Source organism: Pinus tabuliformis, chromosome 2_2 (assembly GCF_031772625.1).
Source record: "Pinus tabuliformis cultivar Carrire ecotype Pingquan chromosome 2_2, CPIR1, whole genome shotgun sequence".
In the NCBI taxonomy this organism is placed as follows: Eukaryota; Viridiplantae; Streptophyta; class Pinopsida; order Pinales; family Pinaceae; genus Pinus; species Pinus tabuliformis.
Genome location: NC_142300.1, coordinates 667590183 through 667617618, shown reverse-complemented (window position 1 = coordinate 667617618; position 27436 = coordinate 667590183). Strand labels below are relative to the sequence as shown.

Genomic DNA, 27436 nt, shown 5'->3' with positions numbered 1-27436 from the left:
AGGAACATGGGTCCAAAACTAACGATGTCATTTGGTGTTACTATTTCTATTTCCTTCAGTTGTTGATCTGTAATATGTTGAGCATGCACTAGTGTTTATTTTCAGTATTTACATTATAAATAACTTGTTAAGTAACAGAACAAGTAGGTAGGAATAAATCAAATAAAGTGCATGGAGAGTTTCTAACTGTTAGAATTAGAAACTTCAACATGGTATCAGAGCATGGTTGCAGAATATAGAAGAAGTGAGGACATCAGCCGAGCGGAGCAATAGCAGCAGAAAACAGTTGTCCCGAGGTGACAGAAGCTGCTTCTAGTAGAGCAGCAACAACGGAAGGGTGACGCAGTGCCTGCGTAATCAAGGGTGAGCCGAGAAGACGCAGCGCAGAGGCTAAGGAGGCAAAGGGAGCCTCACACAGAGCCACGCAGTAGATGGGAAGGATGATGCAATTGGCTGAGGAGGCTGGATTACTGGTGCCAGGATTGCGCATAGCCTAGGAGCTCTCACCTTCAGGTTGCTGGGGTTTAGAAGGCTGTGGGAATATTGCAGAGTGGAGCTAGTGAGGTATTGTACTCAAAACAGTACCTGGCAGAGAAAGGCCATAGGAGTTGCTACCGAGGGTTTCTCGCTGAGGAACCCTGATCAGTGGTGTCGTTGCACAAGACAACCAGAGTAGGGAGCATCGTGACAGCGGTAGAAGGATTTCTAGGAGGGAAATTAGGACTCAGAGGGAGTCTAGAACAGAGAACTTCCAGGAGGGAAGTAGAGGAGCATCATGGCACTACACGGTGTAAGAGACCAGGATAGACTGGACGGAGCATCAAACTTCGCATTCTAGAAGGCCATAATCTTATCTGTACTTGACAGGAATCGTGTCAAGTACTTCACATTAAAGGTAATAGCTATCCCAGTCGACCCTAATGATAATGACAAGTACGAGGAAGCGATGGCGAAGGCCAAGAGCATTATCCTTGACGGGGTCAAGGATCATGTTGTACCACACATAGCCGAGAAGGAAATGACATTTGAGATGTGGGAGGCTCTCAAGAAGCTATACCAGCATACTTCTGTGCAGAGAAGAATGCTGCTTGAGAATCAATTAAGGTCGTATCAAATGAAGAAGGGAGAACCAATTGACACCTTCCTCGGAGGACTAAATGAGATCCGAGGTCAGTTGACTGCTATAGAGGCGACATCGGATTAGGAACTGATGGTGAGGACAACCCTGAATGTTGTCTCAGAAGACTGGAAAGTATTTGTCCAGAGTATATTGGGCAGAGGGACACTTCCACCTTGGGACGAGATGTGGGCAGTTCTTCGCCAGGAAGAGATCAGATGGCAGTCGAAGACGGGTAGCAACAGCAAGGGGATCAAATTCAAGCAGGATGAGGAAGATGTGGCCCTAGCATCTGAGGGAAAGTAGGAGAAACGGAAGAAGAAAGATCTCTCCAAGATCAAGTGCTTCCACTGTGGGAAGTTGGGTCATTATGCGACCCAGTGTCCAAGGGAGAGTCTTCCGAGACTAAGGCAGCGCCAACACAGACAGAGAAGGAAGTTTTGACAGACGATGATTGTGCCATGAGTGCACACGCGCCACTTGAGCGGAAGTGGGGAGACATCGAGTTGTAGTCAGGCGGACTACAGGCGATGAGTAAGGGGATCCTCGAGGTACCCAGCCTCTTAGATTAGACCTTGCTATGGGAGCCCCGAAGAGGAGTAGCAGGATTGGCTGAGTCGGGTAGAGACAGATGCGGATGGAGTGGCAGAGAGAGCTAAAGTGCAGGATTCCCGAGATAGCGTGAGGCTAGCAGGTTGCAGCATTGCGAGAGGCACAAAAGTGTTGCACCAGTGCTGGATGGCACAGAGAGGTGTGCAATAGTGTGAGATGTAGGGAGTTGTTGTAGCAGCACAAAGGTCAGAGAGGGAGCACTTGTCAGCGGCAGAGGGAGCTTCAGCATCAGTGGGTGTCTCTAGCCCAACAAAGAGGTCAGTTGGGAGATAAGTTACTTACTTCTCAGTAACTAAGTTGCAGTGCAGCAGTGGGTAGCATGATGCAACATGATGAGAGGAGGTGCAGTGCAAATGCATTGCTGGGAGAAAGGACCAGCAGCAGCACAAATGCAGAGGGAGTTGTCATACAGATGCAGCAGTGGCAAAACCATGGGCAGAACCATGGGCAACAGTACAAGATACAACAGCATAGAGGATGGTGGGCAACAAGCCTAGCATCAACACAGGGACCGATGCCGGATGATTAGAGTAATACTCAGTGAGGAGTATTGCTAGAGCACAGTCCTCGCTAAGAGGGAGTGTTGATTTGGGGTAGCATCAGATGCGCTCTAGCCACGAAATTTGGTGGAGAGGTTGGGGCACATGAAATCTCCAATACCCAGAAAGGGTTTGGGCAGATTCTAAACAGTTCAGGAGATATTAAAATAATTAATATTTTTAATGGAGTCCCTAAGTCTAAACTTAGGGAAAATAAAATATTAATGTGTATTAATATGAAACTGTGTTAGAATGGTCCAAAAGACATGGATCAAGCCAAATCTAATCTTAGTCGTTGATTAGGGACTTAATCTCGGTCGTTGATATGTCAACAGGAAAAGTATAAGAGGAGGCTTGAGGGTCACTTGGAGAACACACCAGAGTGATCAGTCATTCTATTCTCTAGAGCGGGGTTTGCTAAGAGAGATAGAATCAGTGATCGGAGTTGCAGCTGAGGGGCATTGAGTACAGAGAGACAGAGAGGCAGAGATAGTGTCGGGAGAGCAGCGTAGGAGCCAGAGAGAGTGACGCAGTAGCAGCCAAGGCTCACGCAGGGCCATGCAGAGGTAGCCGGGAGCTGCGCAGAGCTTCAGAGAGGCCAGTGTTGCTGACGTAGAGGGCCAGAAGGCTGACGCAGGGCCTCCTGAGGCTGATGCAGACCCATTCAGGGTGACGCAGGGCCAGCGCTAGGCAGAGAGAGGCTGACGCAGTCCAGAAAGGCAGACGCTGGGGTTTCTAGGGAAGATTGGACCTGAGGCGCTGCCGGGAGGATTATCTGGGGTTTCAGCCGGGACATTTGTCTAAAACTGAGAGGTATTACTGCCAAGGAAATTTTCTGTTGGGTAAGCCGGATTTGGCACCCAGATTGTACTCTGATATTGCTTAATAAGAAAACCCTCTAATAGCTACACCGGTTTTCCCACATTGGGTTTTTCCAGGGACATTGGTCCAAACATAACAGTGTCATTTGGTGTGATTGTTTTTGTTTCCTTCAATTGTTGATTTGTAATATGTTGAGCATGCGCTAGTGTTTATTTTCAGAATTTACATTGTAAATAACTTGTTAAGTAACGGAACAAGTAGGTAGGAATGAATCAGATAAAGTGCCTGGAGGGTTTCTAACTGATAGACTTAGAAACTTCAATAGATTCCTCCTATTCTGAAGGAGAATTTCTGGTACTAGTTTCCGCTGGTTGAAGTGGTTTGACCAACAGCTCATCTTTTGACTACTCTTCGGAAGGCATTTCTCGAGATTTCTGAAAGCTCTATCCTCCATGAACTTCACATCTCACCAAACCACTACCTTCCTACTCCCCGGAAGATAGACTCTATATGCCTTAGCATTCTCGCTATATCCCACAAGATATCCTTTCTCTGCAATTTGATCTAACTTCTTCCTCTTCTCCTCGGGTATATGACAATAAGCTAAACTCCCAAATATCCTGAAATGACTGACTTTAGGTGTCTTCCTGGCGAAGACCTTCTCTGGAGTAATCTTGCCGAATGCCCTATGAGGAGTTCTATTCTGGACATAAACTGTCGTGTTGCATGCTTCTGCCCACAAGAATGTTGGCATATCCTGATCATACATCATTGCCCTAGCTGCTTCCACAATAGTCCTGTTCTTCCTTTCTGCTACTCCATTCTGCTTTGGATTGTAGGGAGTTGTCCACTCTCTTCTGATGCCTTCTAATGCAAGAAAACCGATGCAGCAGAGTAGGGATTTTATTGATCTTCAGCAACAATCGCTTTTACAGAAAATTTACATAGACACTAAGTGAAAACACCTGAGACTTTTCTCCGAGACTTTCTGACACCTTGGAGAGGTTCCTTTCTCTACTACATCAAACCTGCGTCACTCTGCTTGGCTCTGAGCTGCTCTAGTCCCTCTTTGTGTCATCCCTGCGTCTCACTAATCTGCGTCTCCCTCTGCACTATCTCTTAGAGTCCCTGCGTCACTCTTCTGAGCTCCCCAAACTGTTGCTAATCCCCCTCTTCCTCCACCCTGCAACTCTCACTCTGAAATTGATCTCCTTCTCTTTGAGAATCGATTTTCCTTGAGATATTGAGTATCTGTTGATGTGTCTCCAAATGACCCTCAAGTCTTCTCTTATACTTTTATTGTTGATGAATCAACGACCGAGATTAAGTCCCTAATCAATGGCTAAGATTAAAACAGACTTGATCCTCGTCTCTTAGAATCTTCTCATCCTTATCTTTATTAATACCCATTAGAATTTTTATTTTCCTAGGTTTAGACTTAGGAACCCATTAAAAATATTAATTATTTTAATAACTCCTCATCTGGATGGAATTTCTCAAAACGATTTTTGGGTCATGGAGATCTCATGTGCTTTAGCCTCTCCACCAATTTTCATGAATAGAGCACATCTGATGCTACCACAAATCAACACAAGGGCTATGTTCTCCTCCTCCTTCACCTTCGGTCCTCTACTATTGTTGTCACCAAGATTACTCTAGACTAGAGCAAGTCTCATTTCTTCCGACATGAAATCTGCACATAAACGATCCCATCTAGATAGCATATCTCGTCTAGAAATGACTTAGACAAAAGTAGCCCACTCAGTGAAACCGTTAATAGCTACATGAACAAGCTCACTGTCTCTTGGTTTCTATCCTACGGTTGCTAGCTAATCTCGGATATCCTGAATTTTGGTGAGATAGGAAGTAATTCCTCCCTTCTGCATCTTTGTGGTCCTCAACTTCTCCTTCACGAACATCTTCCAATTCTTTGAAGGATTCTGATATAGTGATGAGAGAACATCCCACATTCCATAGGCCATATTCTTGGCCACTAAGTGTGAGACTATATGATCTCAAACTCCATCAAGGATCAACTGCTTCACTTTGGCCAATTCCTTTCTATAGTTCTCTTGTTGTTGTTGGTCTATCAACATAGCTACAACGTTCTCTGCATATGTCTTCAAACCAAACTCATTCAGCAAGAAGGACATTCTGGCTTTCCAAGTAATGTAGTTGGATGCACCATCCAATCTATCTTGATCTCTCAGCCTTGTTGAGGCCATTTTCTACAAAACTCACAACCAGGATATAAACAAGAATCTCCTGCTCATCTACTTGGCTAGTTGTTATGCAATTCGCACTCCCTTCTACAATGTGCAGTCGTGGATAAATTGTGTTGTTTCTCCTTTTGAACTGTGAATTTGTCCCTCTTTGTCTCTAAGCCACTGATCTGTCAAACTTGTTCTGATACCATGTGAAATTTTTCAAGTCTAATTGCAGCCACTGGAATTAATTCTTCTTGGATTAATTATGCAGTTTATTTTGTTACAGCAAAATAACGAATTAATCTCACTGCAATTTTTCACCATAAAAAAAAAAAAACGTTGCAAAAAATAAAGTGTTGGAAACTGAGAAATATAGAGCACACAAAAAAAATATGACACTGTTATTTTTGGACAATTGTCTCGGGAAAAACCTAATGTGGGAAAACCAATGCAGTAGATGAGGGTTTTATTATTATGCAGCAGTGAAATTCTGAGTACAATAAAACGAACACCAAACTAGCAATCCTCTACAAGATAAATTGGCCACAAAATTAGTGAGACAAATATTGCCTCAAGCGACACCGATCCATCTCCAAAACTGGCATGATCTAGGCTCCCCAAAACCCCTATGTCAACCTTTGTGCGAATTTTGCGAAGTCTCTCACATGCACTGCCTAGAAGCTTCTCAAATCAAGTAGTCTAGCCCAACTTAGCCTCTAAGAATGACTCGCTAGCTCTTTCGAAAAATCTCTTGGCCTCCAGCAACTAAATCGACCCTCAATCCAGCTAAATCAAATTGTACCTCTGAAGCTTTTGCGCAGGCCCTACACAGCCTCACAAAGAAAACTTAACCCTCATATAGCTGACTCCCCGGAACTAGAAAACTTCCTCTAGATTCATTGTCTCTTCCTCTCATTAGCTCTCTTCTCCCTCTGGCTCAAACTCTTCCTCTACTTAGTTGTTTTTGTTGTATAGCTCGATCTGCCAACGAAAATTGCTCTCCAAGTGTGTTCTCCATCAACCCCATCAACCTCCTCTTATAATCTCTAGTTGGATAACCAACGGCCACAATTCAATCCTTATCAATGGTTGAGATCATTTATGAGTTGTTTCGTGTGAGTTTCTAGAGAATTCTCACCTTCCTTAATTAACTGTTGTTAATTAATCATTTTTCTTAAGTTAGGACTTACGAAAAATTTAACTACTGACTAATTAACTTAATTAGGGCATCTCTAGGTGGAATTTCGATAAACCATTTCTAGTTTTTGGAGTGTTGACACCTAATTTTTGGGATTAGGTAAATCCATGTACATATTGTAAATAGAAAAATAAACAGAATTGGAAAACGAAGAGACATTGGGAGATGAAACCCAATAGTCCCCTCTCCATGCATATATCTATGTTTTATCTTAATGCAAAAGCAATAAGTTGTTCATGGAGTTACTCCTGGCCTGACATGGTATCAGAGCCAACCCCAATTTTTAGCATTTTTTTGCCCAATAACTCCTGCATTCTCTGCCATATTCCTCTTCTCTTTGTCCCAGTGTGTTTGGTGCATTGAAGACTCTGATGCGCTGTATGTGGAACTTGTGGGCTGCATTTGGAGGAGCGAATCCGTGCATGCTTTGAGTAGATGTAGAACTTCATTGAACAATTAAATTTTGCAGTGCTCTGCATTGGATACCAAAACACAATGTTATGACAGCTAGTGTTGAGTTTTGGAGCAATTATTTTTTTGTGTTGAAGGGGTCATATTTATGCTACGTTGAGGCATTGTATTGCAACCTATTGAGTTAAAAAGCTTAAATCGTTTCAAGAATGGTGCGTCAACTACGTTGAAGGTCTTGACTATGTTTGGTTGAACCTGGAGGTCAGTGTGTTGCAGTGTGTATTCAAGACCCTGCGTGTACACTAATCGAAACTCATTCATTTTGTCCATATGCCTTGCTGCAAACAATCCTGGTATGTGCACAGTGCGCCATATTTTATGCATTGATTGAGACCGTGTGTAAGACTGCGTTATGGCATGTTATGGTATGTGATGACAAGTGAACGATGTTGATGTCATGTTGAAAAAGCTCTCAAACGATTCTTAAAAAAAGATTTGTATTCTATTGATTATGAGATATATGCTTTTGAACGGGACGATCTACATATATGGCATAGTACTATCGCTTTGGTGAATGGTACAATGATACATTGAGCTCTTATGGTGCATTGTGCTACGACTTTTACATGTGCATTAGTCTTGTTAAATTGGCAACTAGGGCCAAACTCCATGTGGGTCGGCTTATTTATGGCAGCTGATATTTTTACTGGATCCCTCTTGTCGAGAGGTGTAGGATTGATCCAAAGATCATCCGATTCCGATAAGTATTTATGGAGATATGAATTTATTTTGTTTATATAATTATTATCAAGCCGACCAGCTCTTATGTAGGCTCTAGAAGCCCACACGTCATGTCTATTCAACCTTACGTTTTTAGTATAAATAAGAGAGGATTTGGAGTCATTAGACACACACTCTTCATGTGATCTTCTCCTCACCGCGTCTTGGGTTTTTGGTGAAGGAGAGACACACAAGAAGATACATTGGATGATGCCATAGCTTATGCGTGGATGATGCCCTAGCTATATACGCAACAAACATTTTACATGTACAGCTAGCCCTACTACACGCAGGCATACAACGCAGCAAACATGTTACACGCACAGCATGCCCTATACTCTACACATAGGCATTCAACACACTCATATAATATGGATCTATACGCAATTATGAAGCCAGCGTAATGAAGCAAAATTAACACTTCAGGACTCTTGCATCTATGGATTAGCTTGCTACAGGACTTTCGCATCTATGGATAATGACCTTGCATTTTTGAGTTCACACATCATGTTATGGCATCAATTCAAATCGCACAATTCTTGTACGCATCGCAGAGGAGTTATATTAGCCACGAAGATTTTATACAATGTTATATAAGTCACAGAGGTCCTATACACATCGCAGGGGTTATATATATACATGCAAAGGATGCCAAAGACTCTTATATATACTCACAGAGTATGCAAATGTCTCTTATGTATATTCGCCGAGGCCGCAGAGGTTTTATACAGTCGCATTGATATATGGTCTCGCATTCGTCTCTCTGATATGGTATGACATTCGCATGATATCCCTGGTTATAATGGCATATGATTACATCCCTCAATGGCATATGATCGCAATACTGTGATGGTATATGATATTGCTCTGTTGTGAAAATTGATACAAAGATGTATGGCATCAGTGTTATATGATAGGGTCTCGATATGTATGATCTTGCCCAGTTGTGTATATGGTCTTAATATGTATGATCTCACTACAGAAGTATATATGGTCTCGACATGTATGATCTTGCTCCAGCCGTATATAGGGTCTTAATATGTATGTGGTCTTGATATGTATGGTCTTTATATATACGCTGGACTGTACATACGATGGGCAGTAATCGTTGGACAATATACGCTACAGTACATAAGTTATATATATACGCTAGACATGTATATACGTTGGGCAGTTATGATTATATATACACTTGTCATGGTTAGTAATCACAAGTATGGGTTGTATGATGAAATCATGAAGCAGCACGACACATGGGCAGCATGAAGTATGAAGTCATGGACAACTCGATGTATGGGCAGCACAATGATCATGAGCAGCATGAAGATGCATGATGCAACATGATGGTGCTACACGGTAAGGTGCAGTAGATGAACGAAATGGATACGTGAAGTCGTCACCTAGGAGATTCAGTTGAAGCAGAATGTCTTCAACTGATCTCATTGTTATAGGAAATAAACTATGCTCAGATCCAGATAAGTCAAAGTGTTGACTTCTGTTGTAAATGTATTATCTCTCTCTCTCTCTTTCTCTGTTGAACTTTGAAGATAAAAGAAGATTTGATCAAAGGGTTTCCCCACACATTGTGGGGTTTGTCCCTGGCTCACGCCATATCTTGTGTCCTCTTGTCTTGGCTTGTCTTCTGCGTTTTATATTTATGTTCTATTTGCAGTTTATCTTAATGTTGATGTGATAGCTAACTGCGAAAATTTAAATAAATTGATCTAGCATAGAACATACCTAAACTTAACATGGTTTCAGAGCTGAGGTGAAGACAATGCCCAAGCAAGAGTGGAAGAGCAATCACCGAAGACAGTTGGGACAAGACAGAAGGATCAATGGGTTCCTCATAATTCACCTAGGGTGAAGTCGAAGCAGAGAATGTTATCAGAATGGCGTAGCGGAAGTTTCTGATGGCCCATCTAAAGATCACTTCATTGGGAAGTTTGGATCTAAGGGTGGAAGGAAAGGCGGATGCCTTATTGAAATAAGTTCGGCCGTTATGCGGAGTGTCTGAATGGCAGAGGCACATCTCTTGATGAAGATAACAATCATTCTTGGGACATCTTCAATGATCAAAGGAATGACTAGTAATGCAGGTCATCAAGGAAATGGTCGACTCTTCCACGAAAGCAAGGAACCCCAGAATCTCTTTTACATACCTGGTCGCAAGAAGAACTTGATATCCATCTCGGAAATGGAAGTCAAAGGTTACAGGATGGCACTTATTGATGGAAAGGTATGCGTTTGAAAATAGATCTTTCAAAGATGTTTTTGAGTTCAGGGTTGTATCAAGTTGCAAGAAGTCCACTAGGGACCATGTCCATTGACTCGGCAACGAAGGTCTATGAGTCAGATGGTGACTAGGATGCCTGAATTCAAAAAGGAGCATGAAGGTACATGTCTGAAATGTACCAAGGGAAAATATTATAAGGGGACCATTCCCCTCATGCAGCAGGTCCACAGGCTTGGAACAACCCGAGGAGTTTGAGAATCATGATCAGGGAATCTCATGTATGCAGGTGGAAGAAAGCCCTCTATGGCTTGAAGCAAAACACCTCAGGCGTAGTATGAGAGGATTGATAGCTGTCTAATGCAGCTGAGATTCACTAGGAGTGAAACCGATCCAAACCATTATTCGAAGGTTGTGGATGATAAACCTCTCGTACCAGCACCTTTGTCTGACAGGTGCAGACCCTCTCATTTATAGGAGACAGAGGGAGTTGGATTCTGAATGTGGAAAGATAAGTTGCAAGCCTGTGACTACCTCGAGGATCTTAACTTTCAAGAAGTTATATGGTAGTGATGTCGAACGTGATTTGGGAAATGCCTCTGAGTTTCATAAACTCATTTGCGTTGATGTTCTTGGAGAACCTCCGTCCGGACATATGTGTTGCAGTTAGCATGGTGAGCTCATATTTGGTTAAGCCTCACTAGATTGGTGCCAAGAATCTTCTAAGATATCTTCAGGGCACAATCTCTCATGGATTGAGATACACTACCGGAAATATGAAACCACATGATTATTCGAATGATGAGTGGGCAGGCAGTATGGAGGATCACTAGAGCACTTCTCAGTGTTGTTTCTCTTTGGAATCTGCCTCGATATCCTAGATGAGCAGGAAGCAGAAGTCGGTGACTCTGAGCACCACCAAGGCAGAATACATTGCTGCTAGTATGGCCTTCTGTGAGGCAATCTGGTTACTGAAGCTCTTTTGTGAGTTGTTTGTACACATGATGAACACCACTGTGATTCTTTGTGACAACCAGAGGTGGGATTCGATTATTGAGAAATCCCGTATTCGATGATTGCTCCAGTAGGTAGACATCAAATACTGCCTTATCTGGGATATGGTAATTCGATGAGCAAGGAGGCTCCATCGCATTAAGATGATGTACCAGTTGATACACTTTGTCAGAGCCTCGTGGAAAAGAAAAAATTTGTGATTTTCCCAAACAACTTGGAGTCGTCAAGAAACCCTTGTATAAGGGTCCTGCATGTTGCATACATTGAGCTCTGGGAGCTGTGGGGGCTTGTAGTTCTTACTGGAGCAACATACAACCACAGGGTGACTCACCCTCCCCTGGTGGTGCGCACTGGAACAAGATGATTCGCTCTCTTATGGGACAAGATGATTCACTCTCTTGTGGAACAGGATGATTCGCTCTCCTATGTAGTAGGATGATTAGTTCTCCTGTGAGGCCTGGATTGATGTGTTCTCCATAGCGATTGTAGCAGGATTGATGTGTTCTCCTGTGAGGCTTGGATTGATGTGTTCTCCATGGCGATTGTAGCAGGATTGATGTGTTCTCCTGTGAGGCCTGGATTGATGTGTTCTCCATGGCGATTGTAGCAGGATTGATGTGTTCTCCTATGAGGACAGGATTGATTAAGTTCTCCTGTCGAGGCATCCTACCCATGTAGTCTGGGACTCATAGGAAGTACCTCTCATCTGATCAATGAGCAGGGAAATGAAGTTAGGGACGATAGTAGTATCGATGGACGCATCGTTGTATCTATTGTACTCCTTGCACTAGGATGACCTTAATTGATTTGGGATCAATGATACTGGTCTGGGACCAATGGTAGGAATTGTACATACTATGACCTGACTTTGGGTCGGCTGAGACTGGTCTGGGATCAATGGTACATACTCCGAGACTGACTTCGTGTCAGTGCAGGATTGGTCTACGACCAGTGAGAGTCATACATACTATGACACTGACTTCAGATCGGTTGAGACTGGTTTGGGACCAGTAGTACACTCTCTAAGCCTGCAATATTAGTCTGGGAGCAGTGGTAGGAGGTGTACCTACTATGACATTGACTTCGGGCCAGTTGAGACTGGTCTGTGACCAGTGGTACATACTCCGAGACTGACTTCGTGTCAGTGCAGTACTGGTCTGGGACCAGTGAGAGTATTACACACTATGACGCTGACTTCGGGTCGGTTGAGACTAGTCTGAGACCAGTGGTACACTCTCTGAGACTGTGATACTGGTCTGGGACCAGTGGTAGGAGTGGTACTTATTATGAAGCTGACTTCGGACCAGTTGAGATTGCTCTGAGACTGACTTCGGGTCAGTGGAGAATGATATGACTCATTCTCGATCAATTCTTCTTCTTCATAGTTCACCAGAGCTAAGTTGAGCAGAGCAGAGCCAGCAGAGCAGAGCAGAGCCAGCAGAGCTGAGCAGAGCCAGCAGAGCTGAGCAGAGCCAGCAGCGCTGAGCAAAGCTAGGCAGAGCAGTGTAAGGCACTAATGGTCGAGATAGTACAGTCGGACATATGGATCAGCGGATGGAGTTCTCCTTAATTGAGAGGGAGTGTTAAATTGGCAACTAGGGCCAAACTCCATGTGGGTCGGCTTATTTATGGCAACAGATATTTTTAATGGATCCCTCTTGTCGAGAGATGTAGGATTGATCCAAAGATCATCCAATTCCGATAAGTATTTATGGAGATATGAATTTATTTTGTTTATATAATTATTATCAAGCCGACCAGCTCTTATGTAGGATCTAGAAGCCCACACGTCATGTCTATTCAACCTTACGTTTTTAGTATAAATAAGAGAGGATTTGGAGCAATGTTGCACGAAGCGGGAGCGCGGAAGCGAAAGCGGAAGCGCGGAAGCGTCATTTTCCAAAAATCTAGGAAGCGAAGCGTCCGCGGAAGCGTCTGCTATATATATATATATTTTATATTTTTTTGCATTTATACTCAAAACAAACATCCCAAATACCAAATTAATTGTAGAAGACATGAAAACATGCATATTTTTGCATAAATCAAGATAGATATGGCATCCATGATTCCATTGTAGTTACTAGTATGTACAACAATCATCTATATTCTAGCTATTACAAACATACATCAAATTTTTAAGCATATTATAAAACATAAAACATTTAAGCATATTATAAAACATAAAACATAGAGCATATTATGATTTATCTAGCAAGTGAGCAACTGTCAACATTTGTCATGTCCAAAATTCAAATAATAATGTTTACAAAATATGTCACTTGGTCACCGCCAAGCGAAAAAGGTTCAAAATTCAAATTCACAAGTCTACAAGTCTAATGAGTAATCTATGACAAAAAGTAGTAGATTGTGAATATATCTACTAATCTCTCCTCCTTCCACCACGAATAGAACGTGGTGGCGGGCCTCCACGTGGTGGCAATGAAGAAGATGGTGCCTCTGGAAGTCGTGGCACTGAAACTGATGAAGAAGAACCCCCTGCTGTTGGTGTTGAACCATGGAACCTAGGAACCAAGGGACCCGATGAGGGAGCATCTGCTATATTTATATTTTTTTTTGCTTTCATTTGTCACCCTAACCCAAGGTGGACCCACCCCCAACAAGCAAACTCACCTAAAATTTTAAAAAAAATTGAAAAAAAAACGATTTTCTAAATGCTTTTCCGGAAGCTTTTCTGGAAGCGTCTGGGAAGCGCCTGGGAAGTGTCTGGGAAGCGTCTGGGAAGCGCCGTACGAAGCGCGCTTCAGCGCTTCGGAAGCGCCAGCGCTTCCAAATTTCCAGGAAGCGTCTAAAAATTTTGGAAGCGCGCTTCCGGGGGCGCTTCCTGGGCGCTTCCGTACGGGGCGCGCTTCGGGCCTAGGATCCGAGGGCGCTTCCTGCAACATTGATTTGGAGTCATTAGACACACACTCTTCATGTGATCTTCTCCTCACCGCGTCTTGGGTTTTTGGTGAAGGAGAGACACACAAGAAGATACATTGGATGATGCCATAGCTTATGCGTGGATGATGCCCTAGCTATATACGCAGTAAACATTTTACATGTACAGCTAGCCCTACTACACGCAGGCACACAACGCAGCAAACATGTTACACGCACAGCATGCCCTATACTCTACACGTAGGCATTCAACACACTCATATAATGAGGATCTATACGCAATTATGAAGCCAGCGTAATGAAGCAAAATTAACACTTCAGGACTCTTGCATCTATGGATTAGCTTGCTACAGGACTTTCGCATCTATGGATAATGACCTCGCATTTTTGAGTTCACACATCATGTTATGGCATCAATTCAAATCGCAGAAGTCTTGTATGCATCGAAGAGGAGTTATATTAGCCGCGAAGGTTTTACACAATGTTATATAAGTCACAAAGGTCCTATACACATCGCAGGGGTTATATATATACATGCAAAGGATGCCAAAGACTCTTATATATACTCACAGAGTATGCAAATGTCTCTTGTATATTCGCCGAGGCCGCAGAGGTTTTATACAGTCGCATTGATATATGGTCTCGCATTCGTCTCTCTGATATTGTATGACATTCGCATGATATCCCTGGTTATAATGGCATATGATTACATCCCTCAATGGCATATGATCGCAATACTGTGATGGTATATGATATTGCTCTGGTGTGAAAATTGATACAAAGATGTATGGCATCAGCGTTATATGACAGGGTCTCGATATGTATGATCTTGCTCCAGCAGTATATATGGTCTTAATATGTATGATCTCACTACAGAAGTATATATGGTCTCGATATGTATGATCTTGCTCCAGCCGTATATAGGGTCTTAATATGTATGTGGTCTTGATATGTATGGTCTTTATATATACATTGGATTGTACATACGATGGGCAGTAATCGTTGGACAATATACGCTACAGTACATAAGTTATATATATACGCTGGACATGTATATACGCTGGGCAGTTATGATTATATATACACTTGTCATGGTTAGTAATCACAAGTATGGGTTGTATGATGAAATCATGAAGCAGCATGACACATGGGCCGCATGAAGTATGAAGTCATGGAAAATGCGATGTATGGGCAGCACAATGATCATGAGCAGCATGAAGATGCATGATGCAGCATGATGGTGCTACACGGTAAGGTGCAGCAGATGAACGAAATGGATAGGTGAAGTCGTCACCTGGGAGTTTCAGTTGAAGCAGAATGTCTTCAACTGATCTCATTGTTATAGGAAATAAACTATGCTCAGATCCAGATAAGTCAAAGTGTTGACTTCTGTTGTAAATGTATTATCTCTCTCTCTCTCTTTCTCTGCTGAACTTTGAAGATAAAAGAAGATTTGATCAAAGGGTTTCCCCACACATTGTGGGGTTTGTCCCTGGCTTGCGCCATATCTTGTGTCCACTTGTCTTGGCTTGTCTTCTGCGTTTTATATTTATGTTCTATATGCAGTTTATCTTAATGATGATGTGATAGCTAACTGTGAAAATTTAAATAAATTGCTCTAGCATAGAACATACCTAAACTTAACAAGTCTCTAGTTTTTAAGACCTATATATACCTTATGGTGGGCTTGCATAAGTCAAATTTGTTTTGGTTATATTTATGCATGCTTTGTTTGGTGCTCTCACATGTATGTTGGAAAGAGGACGTATGGTCATAAGTGAAGTGTTATAATATTAAAATGCTTTATGTCCCCTTTTTGAAGACCATAAATGTATGAGTGGAGTTAATGAGTATCCCATGTATATAATACATTATATGGTGGTGTGAGTGGTATATTAAAGGAGGTGAGTTTTTTTTAAAGGAGGTGTGAGTGGTAAGGTATTATATGCCATATGATATATGATAGTATATGAGAGCTTGCATTTGAAGACATAATTATATGCAAATTAATTAATGGGAGAGACATTAATTTATTGCAAGTGTTTTGGGCCTAGTTAAAATTTTATAATGCATTGACTTATCTCTATAGAGGGAGTAGTTCTCATTGGCAAAGAGAACTACCATGAGTGGTCTAGGGAGAGAAAACACACCCTCATTTTTAATGAGTTGTGGAAAGGGGGTTTGGGATGGAGAAGGAGACCATGCACTAGAAAAGCCCACTTAAGATAAGGAGCTTGCCATTTGGGAAAATAAGCACCACAAAGCTCATGCCTTGATTGCAGCATCAGTAAATGAAGAGGTGAGTCGACATATTTCGCCATTTTCAAATGCCTTTGAAGCCTTAAGAAAGTTGAAGGAATTGTATGACTCACACTCTGAACTTGAAGTTGTTCAATTGATGATTAAGTTGTTCATCTTGAATTGAAAAATGATGACCCTCTTGCCTTAGCATCAAAAGTAAGATCCATTATGCATGACATAAAAGCCACTGGTGTTGAAAACAATATTCCTCTCATAGCTTATGTCAAGGCACTATATCCCACCTATCCACATTATCTTGAGTCATTGCAAGCAAGTGGCAACCTTACGGAGATTAGGCTCCCTGGGAAGAAGTTTGCCGAAAGAGAGAAGGCCTTTGGGAAGAAGACAACTCCTCGGTCTACTAAAGAAGTTGTGTGCCTTGCATAGAAAGAGAAGAATCAGGGACAAGATTCTTCTAGAGGAAGAGGTGGCCAAAGAGGAAGAGGAAGGAAGAATTTTAGAGGCAAGGGGGTAGACATTTCCAAGGAGAAAGGTTTGATCTTCATTGCATACGATGCAATAGAGATGGACATGATGCATCCACATGTAAGCTTCCTTGGGACAAAATTGAGCAGGAAAGAAATGAAGGAAAAGGTAAAACAACTGACAAAGGGAAAGGAAAAGCACTTGAGTCCGCTCATTATGTTGTGGCACATTGCAACATTGGAGTAACTGAAGACTTATTCAATGCTTCACTTGCTTCATGGAAAGATGCTTGGTTGTTTGATTCAGGAGCAACTTGCCACATGACTTTCAAAAGAGATTTCTTTGAAGAATTCACTGATAATGTTGATGGAGCAATATACTTTGCAGACAAGTCAAAACTCAAGCCATCAGGGCTTGGCACCATCAGATTCAAACTACCTGGTCTTCCAGACTTTCTTCTACATGATGTTTTATACCTCCCGGAGCTGAGGAGAAACCTGTTGTCTTCGGTCCACATCCACCAGCAAGGACAGTCCATTTATATATTTGATGGCAAGGTTGAGTCAAAAAAGCATCAAATCACTCACTTGACATGATTGGGATCAAAGAAAAAAGACTTTTGACGCTGCAAGGAACCTTTACTCGTGCACAGAACTTTTCATATAGTTCTCATTATGATGAAGGTACATTTCCATCAAATCTCTTATGGCATGCTAGATTTGGACACTTAAACTATGACAGCCTTCGTTTGTTGAATAAAAATTGTGTTACTGGTTTGCCAACTATTCCTAGGAAACTTAAGCAATGCGATGCTTGTATCTTAGGAAAGCACGACATACAATCTTTTCATGACTCTCATTCAAGAGAACATAGAAAACTTGAAATTATTCATTATGATTTGTGTGGCCCAATGCATCTTCCTTCTGCAAATGGTAATAAATATATGATGACATTTATGGATGACTACACCAGAATGTGTTGGGTTTATTTACTGAAGAACAAATATGAAGCTTTTGAAACATTCAAGAACTTTCATGCATGGATTGAAAATTATGCACAATCACATATTGGATCTATTTGTATTGATAATGGAAAAGAATATACATCAAATGAATTTGAAAACTATGTTCGCCAACATGGGATCAAACATCAAACAATCGTGCCTTATAATCCCAAACAGAACGGAGTAGCTGAAAGAATGGATAGGACAATCTTAAATATGGTACATTCCATGATGTTTTTCAAGAATGTTAAACTGATGTTTTAGGTTGATGTAGTTCTATGTGTTGTGTATATAAAGAATAGGTGTCCATCTAATGCTATCAAAAACAAGACTCCCTATGAAATATGGTATGGCCACATTCCTTTGGTGAGGCATCTCAGGTGCTTGGCTATCTTCTATTGTGGACTACTGTTTATTGTTCTATCTATAATTGCTTAATTGTTATTGGGATGAATGAAATTGAATGCTATATTGTTTTAAGTGATTATAACAACATAGAATACGTGAAAAATGAACAATCATGACTAGAAATTATTAACAATATACTATTAGCCAAGTAACCCGAAAGAACAATTGGAAAATAGATTAAGAATATTCTATTCTTAATAAGAACATATATATAATTATTATATAAGACTTTATAAATCGAACCCAAATTATAAAAAAAGAAAAAAGTTTAAAAATTAGTCACAATATTACAAAAGGCTAGAGAAAAATTCCTAGGCATTAAAGCTACATTAACCAAAATTTAAACTACATCAGATAAAGTACAAGCACATGCTAAGTAAAGTATGCCAAGGAAGGTATTAAAAATGATTGTGCATGACAAGGGGCAGTTTAGAGATGGACCTATTTTTAAGAATTTTGGCAATGACATTGGAGTTCAAACCATTACAAAAGCATAGTAGTTCATAAGCACCACATACATAATGAAGTTTTGATCACTTCCTCATAAATCCATGAAAAATTCCAAAGGATCGAATCAGCCTTCCTTTAAGATATTATATTAACAAATAAAGTATAGGTCTGAGGTCTGTATCACATCGCTAGTGTTGCATCATCCTCTACTGATTATTTCTCAAATCCACATTGTATCTATGACATTATTTTGATTGCTCAAGGGACGTATTTGCCAATATTAATAATTAAGGGACCATTTTGTGCACTAGACAAAGAACATGCTGTGTTGTTGACTACTAGTAGATGTTTTGCACTCCAGCATCATCACTTGTTCCTGTTTCAACGATGAAGTCTTCCGAGATGGGAGGGTATGCGATGTACCTACACATCTATAATAATTATCCTAACTAACCCAATCGCTAAACATCATGATTCCCCATGACCACACCCCTACACCATTGTAGATATCATATATGTTGTGCTTTGTATCCATCATTTTCATGTCCATAAATATTATATTTTTTTGTTTTGGACTAATGGCTTCCTTTATTTATGAATGCTCGTGGCCTCTCATGAGTACCACAAGGTATGTCACGGGTTTATTTTTGCCAAGATATGCATCTCTTTCTTGTATGCCAACAATTGTGGTAGTTATGCAGGTCCTAGTTCTTCTAGAGTTTATAAATGATGGAAAGACACCAAAACTGTAGAAAATATTTAACCTGAAGAGTTCTTCATTTTTTCTTTCATTGAAAAAACTGTAATATTTGTCTTGTTTGTATTCCTTTTATCTGCAATGTGTTTTTTTTTTCATTTTTTGTTTTGTTAGGGGTCATGTGGACCATGTTTGTAGAATATCAAAATGTGAATAAACAATGTACCTTTAAAATATAGTCTTCCAAAATTTCATATGTAATGTAGAACCTTTTTGCATATGTAGGATCATGGATCTCCACCATGACATACCAACGAAGGAAGCTAGCCAAATCAATATTATGTGCAGCTGCACAAAAAGACAGGTCATTCTCTGTTAGAACACAATTATTTGACAAAGAGCATGACCAAGACAAATTAAAGCCATTATCAATAAACATTACTGGGCAAGAGTAAGAGTACATTTAAATGCTTTCAGGTCATATGTACTCGTTACATTTTTCGTTGTAACATAAGCAGCAATATTGCACAAAAAGGAAGAAAGAGTACATTTATATCTGCCAAAAATATTTATCAGATAAAGAGATATATGTTAAAAAGAGAAAAAAAGTGACAGTGATGTGATATTATTAGTAAAAATAATAGATTATCCCATTCATGTTGAATTCCAAAAGACTATAATTAATGACATAGATAACATACAAGTTTTTTACCAAGTCCCGCTCCACAATCAATTGCAAAAACCTATTTTCATAGCTTAATATCAAATACACTAACCAAAGCTTCCCTGTAATTGATTGCACACTAGAGAAATATATCCTTTTACCAAACTAATTTTGATTGATCTACTAATAAGTGTCACTACAATCATGTATTTTAAGAAAAATTAGCATTCACTTTATTTGTATTACTATTTTCCATCTACAAAGTTTATAAATCATTTGATTGATAAGCCCAACTCCCTCAATACTTTTTGGGGTTTCCCATTACACCAAACACACAAGCATTAGTAAACCTCCAAAACCCTTGCCATTACCTGGGGTGGGTGATTAGTCCTATGTTCCTAGGGTAGTGGTGTTGATTTCGGGTAGCATCATATGTGCTCTAGCCACGAAATTTGGTGGAAAGATTGGGGCACATGAGATCTCCAATACCCAGAAAGGGTTTGGGCAGATTCTAAACAGATCAGGAGATATGAAAACAATTAATATTTTTAATGGAGTCCCTAAATCTAAACTTAGGGAAAATAAAATATTAATGTGTATTAATATGAAACTATGTTAGAGTGGTCCAAAAGACATGGATCAAGCCAGATCTAATCTTACCCGTTGATTAGGGACTTAATCTCGGTCGTTGAGATGTCAACAAGAAAAGTATAAGAGAAGGCTTAAGGGTCACTTGGAGAATACACCAGAGTGATCAATCATTCTATTCTCTAAAGAGGGGTTTACTAAGAGAGAAAGAATCAGTGATCGGGAGAGCAGGGGAGGGGCATTGAGTACAGAGAGACAAAGAATCAGAGATAGTGTTAGAATAGCAGCGGAGCAACCAGAGAGAAAGACGCAGGAGCAGCCAGTGCTCACGCAGGCCATGCACAGGCAGCTAAGTGCTACGCAGAGCACCAGAGGGGCCAGCGTCACTGACGCAGAGGCTCAGAGAGCTGACGCAGGGCCTCCTGGTGCTGACACAGGGCCAAGGGTGGACTAGGTGAGGCTGACGCAGTCTAGATTGGGCAAATGCTGGGGTTTTTGGGGTAGATTGGTGTTGAGTAGCTGTCGGAAGAATTATCCGAGATTTCAGCCAGTAGATTTGTCAGAAACTGAGAGGTATTACTGCCTAGGAAATTCTCAGTTGGGTAGGCCAGTTTCAGCACCCAGATTTTACTCTAATATTGCTTAATAAGAAAACCCTCAGATAGTTGCACCGGTTTTCCCACATTACGTTTTTCCGAGTACATTAGTCCAAAAACAATGGTGTCATATGGTGTGTTTGTTCTTGTTTCTTTTAGTTGTTGATCTGTAATATGTTGAGCATGCACTAGTGTTTATTTTCAGTATTTACATTGTAAATAATTTGTTAAGGAAAAATAACAAGTAGGTAGGAATAAATCAGATGGAGGGTTTCTAGCTAAGTAAACTTAGAAACTTCAACATGGTATTAGAGTGTGGTTGCAAATCACAGGAGGGCTAAAAGACATCAGCCGAGCGGAGCAATAGCTGCAGAGAACAGTTGTCCCAAGGTGACAGAAGTTGTTTCTAGGAGCGCAATAGCCAAGGAGTGTGACGCAGAGCCAGCCAGGGCCAGGCAAAGGAATTCGAGAGCTGCGCAGAGCCTCAAAGAGGCCAGCGTTGCTGACGCAGAGTGCCAGAGAGTTGACGCAGGGTATCCCAGGGCTGACGCAGACCCATCTGGGGTGACGCAAGGCCAGCGTGAGGTAGAGAGGAGCTGATGCAATTCATAGAGAGGCAGTTGTTGGGGTCTAGAAAGCTGCAGGAATATTGCAGAGTGGAGCTAGTGAGGTACCGTAGTCAGAACAGTACCTGACAGAGCAGGGCCAAAGGAGTTGTTACCGCAGGTTTCTAGTTGAGAAACTCGAATCAGCAATACAGTTGCACAAGACGATCAGAGTAGGGGGCATCTCGACAAGCGGCAGAAGGATTTCCAGGAGGGAAATCAGGACTCAGAGAGAGTCTATAAGAGAACTTCCAGACGAGAAGTAGAGACTCAGACAAGTCAAACAAAGAACTTCCAAGAGGGAAGTAGAGGAGCATCATGGCACTACACGGGGTAAGAGACCAGGATAGACTGGACGGAGCATCGAACTTTGAAGTCTGGAAGGCAAAAATCTTATCAGTGCTTGACAGGAATTATGTCAAGAACTTCTCCCTGAAGGTAATAGCTGTCCCAGTCGACCCAAGTGATAATGACAAGTACGAGGAGGCGATGGCGAGGGCCAAGAGCATTATCCTTGACGGGGTCAAGGATCATGTAATACCACATATATCCGAGAAGGAAACGGCATTTGAGATGTGGGAGGCTCTCAAGAAGCTATATCAGCATACTTCTGTGTAAAGAAGAACACTACTCGAGAATCAGATGAGGTCGTATCAAATGAAGAAGGGTCAATCGATTGACACCTTCCTCAGAGGACTGAATGAGATCCGAGACCAATTGACTGCTACAGGAGCGACACTGGATCAGGAGCTTATGGTGAGGACAGCCCTGAATGCTATCTCACAAGATTGGGAAGTGTTTGTCCAGAGTATCCTGGGCAAAGGGACTCTCCCACCTTGGGATGACATGTGGGCAGCTCTTCACCAGGAAGAGATCAGACGGCAGTCGAAGACAGGTAGCAGCAACAAAGGGATCAAGGTCAAGCAGGAGGAGGAGGATGTGGCCCTAGCATCTGAGGGAAAGGAGGAGGTAGAAGAAAGATCTCTCCAAGATCAAGTGCTTCCATTGGGGGGAGTTGGGTCATTATGCGACCCAGTGTCCAAGCAAGAAAAGTAAGGGAGAGTCTTCCAAGACTAAGGCAGCGCCAGCATAGGCAGAGAAGGAAGTTTTGATAGACGATGGTTGTGCCATGAGTGCACACACGCCACTTGAGCGGAAGTGGGGAGACATCGAGCTATGGTCAGGAGGACTACGATCGATGAGGGGCAGGATCCTTGAGGTACCCAACCTCTTGGATTAGACCTTGCTACGGGAACCCCAATGAGGAGTAGCAGGACTGGCTGGGTGGGTAGAGACAGATGCGTATGGGGCAGCAGAAAGAGCTACAATGCAGGAGTCCTAAGACAGCACGAGGCTAGCAAGCTGCAGCAGTGCGAGAGGCACAGGAGTGTTGCACCAGTACAAGACGACACAGAGAGCTGTGCAAAGGTGCGAGATGCAGGAGAGTTGTTGTAGCAACGCAGAGGTCAGAGAGGGAGCACTTGTCAGCGGCAGAGGGAGCTTCAACATCAGTGAGTGTCTCTAGCCCAACAGAGAGGTCAGTTGGTGTTAAAATTGGCAACTAGGGAAAAACTTAATGTGGGTCATCTTATTCATGGCTTATAATGTTTTTATTACATTCCTCTCGTCGAGAGGTGTAGGATTGATATAAATATCGTCTGATTCTGATAAGTATTCATGGAGATATGAATTTATTTTGATTATGGAATTATTATCAAGTCGACCTACAGCTCATGTAGGCTCAGAAGCCCAACAGTCGCATCTATTCAAGCACCAACGTTGTGTATAAATACAGGAGGACTTTTCCTCAGTCGCATCTATTCAAGCACCAACGTTGTGTATAAATACAGGAGGACTTTTCCTCATTTGGAATCACTCATCTCATCACATCTCTCTCTCTCTTTATTGTGCAGAAAAGAGTCTCTTCTCTACTGCGTAGAAAAGGGTCTCTCCCTCACACGTGAAGCCGGAAACTGCTGAAACTGAAGCTGCAACTGCAGAAGTAAAGATTGACCTGCGTGGACTAGAAGATCTCCTCATCTAAACTGCGATGTAGGTTCATCTGAACCTCCTTTGAAAGTTGCAACTTTTGGTGGTGGAATCAAGTCAATCCGACGGACGGTTTGCAAGATATCCACTGCCCTAGTTTGCAGCCGGAAGCTGCTGAAACTGAAGCTGCAACTGCAGAAGTAAAGTTTGACCTATGTGGACTAGAAGATCTCCTCATCTAAACTGTGTTGTAGGTTCATCTGAATCTCCTCTGAAAGTCGCAACTTTTGGTGGTGGAATCAAGCCGATCCGACGGTCGGTTTATGAGATATCGTCTGCCCTAGTTTGATGATGAAGTCGCTAATGTTGATGTTGCTGGTCTAGGGTTTGCTACTGCTGATATGAATCAGATTTACTGTACTATTTCTCTCTGTTGAATTATTGAAGATAAAAGAAGATTTGATCAAAGGGTTTCCCCACACATTGTGGGGTTTGTCCCTGGCTAGCCACCACATCTTGTGTCCCTTGTCTTGGCTTGTTTTTTGTCGATTGTTTAATGTTCTATCTACACTTTACTTTATGTACATGTGATTGCTAATCTGTGGAATATAATAAGAAAAAGAAGGAAACTGTTATAAGCATAGAACATACCATAACTTAACATGGTATCAGAGTTAAGGTGAAGACAAAGCCCGAGCAAGAGCAAGAGCAATCACCGAAGAGAAGATTGGCAAGGCTATCCTAAAAGAACGATGGGGTCCTCAACATTCTTTCCTGCCGAAGACAAGCTCTGTGAGAAAGCTGACTATCACGAATGGAAGATGTCTATCGATCTAACCCTTGAGGATTAAGGAGTGTTGGATCATGTAAGAGGCAATATTGTTGAGCCTCCATCAAATGCACCTCCTGCTGCTAGGAACAAATGGAAGAATGGAGAAGTTAAAGCGAAGAAGATCATCCAGGACTCTATCGACAAGCGCTTGGTGGCCTACATCTCTAAACTAGACACCTCCAAGGAAATCTACAATAGACTGGTGAGTTTATTTAAAGTTAATGATCCAAATCAAGTTTTGTTTCTTAGAAATAAGCTGAGGGAAATCAAGAAGTTTAAAAATGAGAGTATGCAAGCATACTTCTTAAAAATCACCGAGATCAAGAATGATCTCCTATCTATTGGGGAGACTATTGCTGACAGAGAAGTGGCACTCACAACTCTTGGAGGATTACCATCCGAATGGTACGTGTTCAAGATTACTCTTCTGAACAATAATGTAATTGTTGGTTTCAAGGAATTAATGGCTAGATGCATTCAAGAATAAACAAGGGTAGAAGAGCAATAAATACCCTTGCCTAAAGGTCCTCCTGCTGCTTTTTCTTCTCATGCTAAGAAAAGAAATAATTATGGGTCTAAATCGAAAAGAAAGGCTAGACCTAAGGTTGGAAGAAAAGAACAATGTTACATTTGCAATAAAGCAGGTCACTATGCAAGGGAATGTCTTGATAGAAAGGACTCTCACCGTGACGATGATCAAAATCCCTCTCATGGTAATCGAAAGAATGGAAAATTCAATAGCAAAGGTAAAAGGAATGCTGGAAATCAAGGAAGAGGGCAACCATTCAAGAAGGCTAGAAATTCCAGGTATGAATCTAACACTGTTAACAATAAGCAAGCTAAATATTATCTACCAGCTGCTCTATCTACCTCCGCTCCTTCGGACTCAATGGGAATTTGGCTCATTGATAGTGGTGCCTCAAGACACTTCACTGGTTACAAAGAAGTACTCCATAATCTGGTAGAGAAAGAAACTAACCTGGAAATTGTCCTTGGAGATGACATGAAATGCCCCATGAAAGGTGTAGGCAATGTTTCTCTCAAATTGAATCAAGGTAATACGATTCACTTACAAGATGTATTATATGTACCTGATCTCAAAAAGAACCTGGTATCCATCTCGGCAATGGAAGACAAAGGCTACAAGGTAACCTTCAACGATGGCAAGGTACGTATATGGAAAAATAATGTTAAAAATGCTTTCACTCTTGGGTTTCGAGTTGATTCTTTATATCAGGTCGGTGGAAGTCCACTAGGTGTCATGTCTTGTGACACAACTCTTCAGTCCGAACTTTGGCATCGGAGGTTTGCCCACCTTCATTACAAAGCTATACCCGATGTAAGACAGATGGTAACAAGGATGCCCGAATTCCAAGTAGAGAAAGAAGGCATATGTCCGGGATGTGCCGAAGGAAAGCTCAAAAGGAGACCATTTCCTTCCAGTCAAAGCAAGACCTCTAATATATTACAACTAGTTCACTCAGACATATCTAGTATGATGCCTGTGAACTCCTTGGGAGGATATTCATATTATCTTACTTTTACAGATGACTATTCTCAAAAGACTTGGATACACTTCTTGAAAAAGAAGGATGAAGTGTTCTCTTGGTTTCGACTCTTCAAAGCCCTGATCGAGAATCAAATCAAAAAGAAGATCAAGATCTTAAGAACTGATAATGGGACTGAATATGAATCTAATGAGTTCCATGATTTTTGTAAACAGGCTGGCATCAAGAGGGAGACTACTACACCATATACTCCTGAACGGAATGGTGTGGCCAAAAGGAAGAACCGCACGATTATGGAAGTTGTCTGGGCCATGTTACATGATCAAAGACTTCCGAAGTTTCTATGGGCTGAAGCTACAAACACTGTCGTATATGTACAAAATCGATGCCCTCATCAAGCATTGGGTTCCAAGACTCCTGAAGAAAAGTTCACTGGTAAGAAACCTGATGTTTCTCATTTTAGAATTTTTGAAAGCCCTGAATATTTTCACGTGCCGAAAGAGAAAAGAAATAAATTGAGTGCATCTAGAAAGAAGGGAATTTTCGTGGGCTATGGTGAAAATACTAAAGGCTATAGAATCTATGTAGCCGGTCAAAGGGAAGTTGTAATTAGTCATGAAGTCACCTTTGACGAAGACATGGCTCTCAGCAAGGTGAACAATCTTCCAACTTTGAGGATCTCTCAAGAAGCCGACACCAGGGAGCCAAAAGAAAAGGATGATGAATCAATGCCTGATGTAGAAGAACCCATGGATCTGATTGATCCTCCTCCACATGAGCCTTCCTCTTCTAGGAAGAGACCTTCATGGCTTAGGGGGCTACTTGATGATGCTGAAGGACATGCTGCACCCCGAGGAACCTTTCGTGAAAGTAAGAAACCTAATAGGTATCAGGGATCCCTAACCATCATGAGCACGATCATACAAAATGAGCCTTCATCATTCTCAGATGTCGTCAAGCATCAAGGATGGAAGGATGCTATCACCGAAGAATATGAGTCTATTATGAAGAATGATGTTTGAGAAATAGTTCCCAGACCCCAGGACAAGACAGTTGTTACTTCCAAATGGCTTTACAAGATAAAGCATGCAGCAGATGGAAGTACGGAAAAGTATAAGGCTCGTTTTGTTGCTCGTGGTTTCTCCCAGAAGGAAGGTATAGACTATGATGAGATATTTGCACCTGTTGCCAGATATACGACCATCCGCTCAATCATAGCCCTTGCCGCTTCACAAGGATGGAACCTACATCAGATGGATGTCAAGACCGCGTTCTTGCACGGCTCGATCAAAGAAGAGGTCTACGTGGAGCAACCTGAAGGATTTGAGATTTATGATCGAAAATCTCATGTATGCAGGTTGAAGGCTCTCTATGGGCTGAAGCAAGCACCTCGAGCATGGTATGAGAGGATCGACAGCTACTTGATGAAGCTGGGATTCACTAGGAGTGAAGTCGATCCTAACCTTTACTTTAAGGTTGAAGATGATAAACCTCTCATACTAGTATTGTATGTGGATGACCTCTTTCTAACAGGT

The 27436-nt window shown here is 41.6% G+C and overlaps 1 protein-coding gene across 1 annotated transcript in view; it reads right to left on the bottom strand.

Moving 5' to 3' along the window:
• Positions 1-27436, bottom strand: part of LOC149194393 (phosphatidylinositol 3-kinase, root isoform-like) — a 353842-nt gene that overhangs the window by 146660 nt on the left and 179746 nt on the right. Inside the window, exon 11 of the mRNA XM_089405076.1 lies at positions 19346-19467. Coding sequence (XP_089261202.1) covers positions 19346-19467 — 122 coding nt within the window. The remainder of the gene's footprint in view (positions 1-19345; positions 19468-27436) is intronic.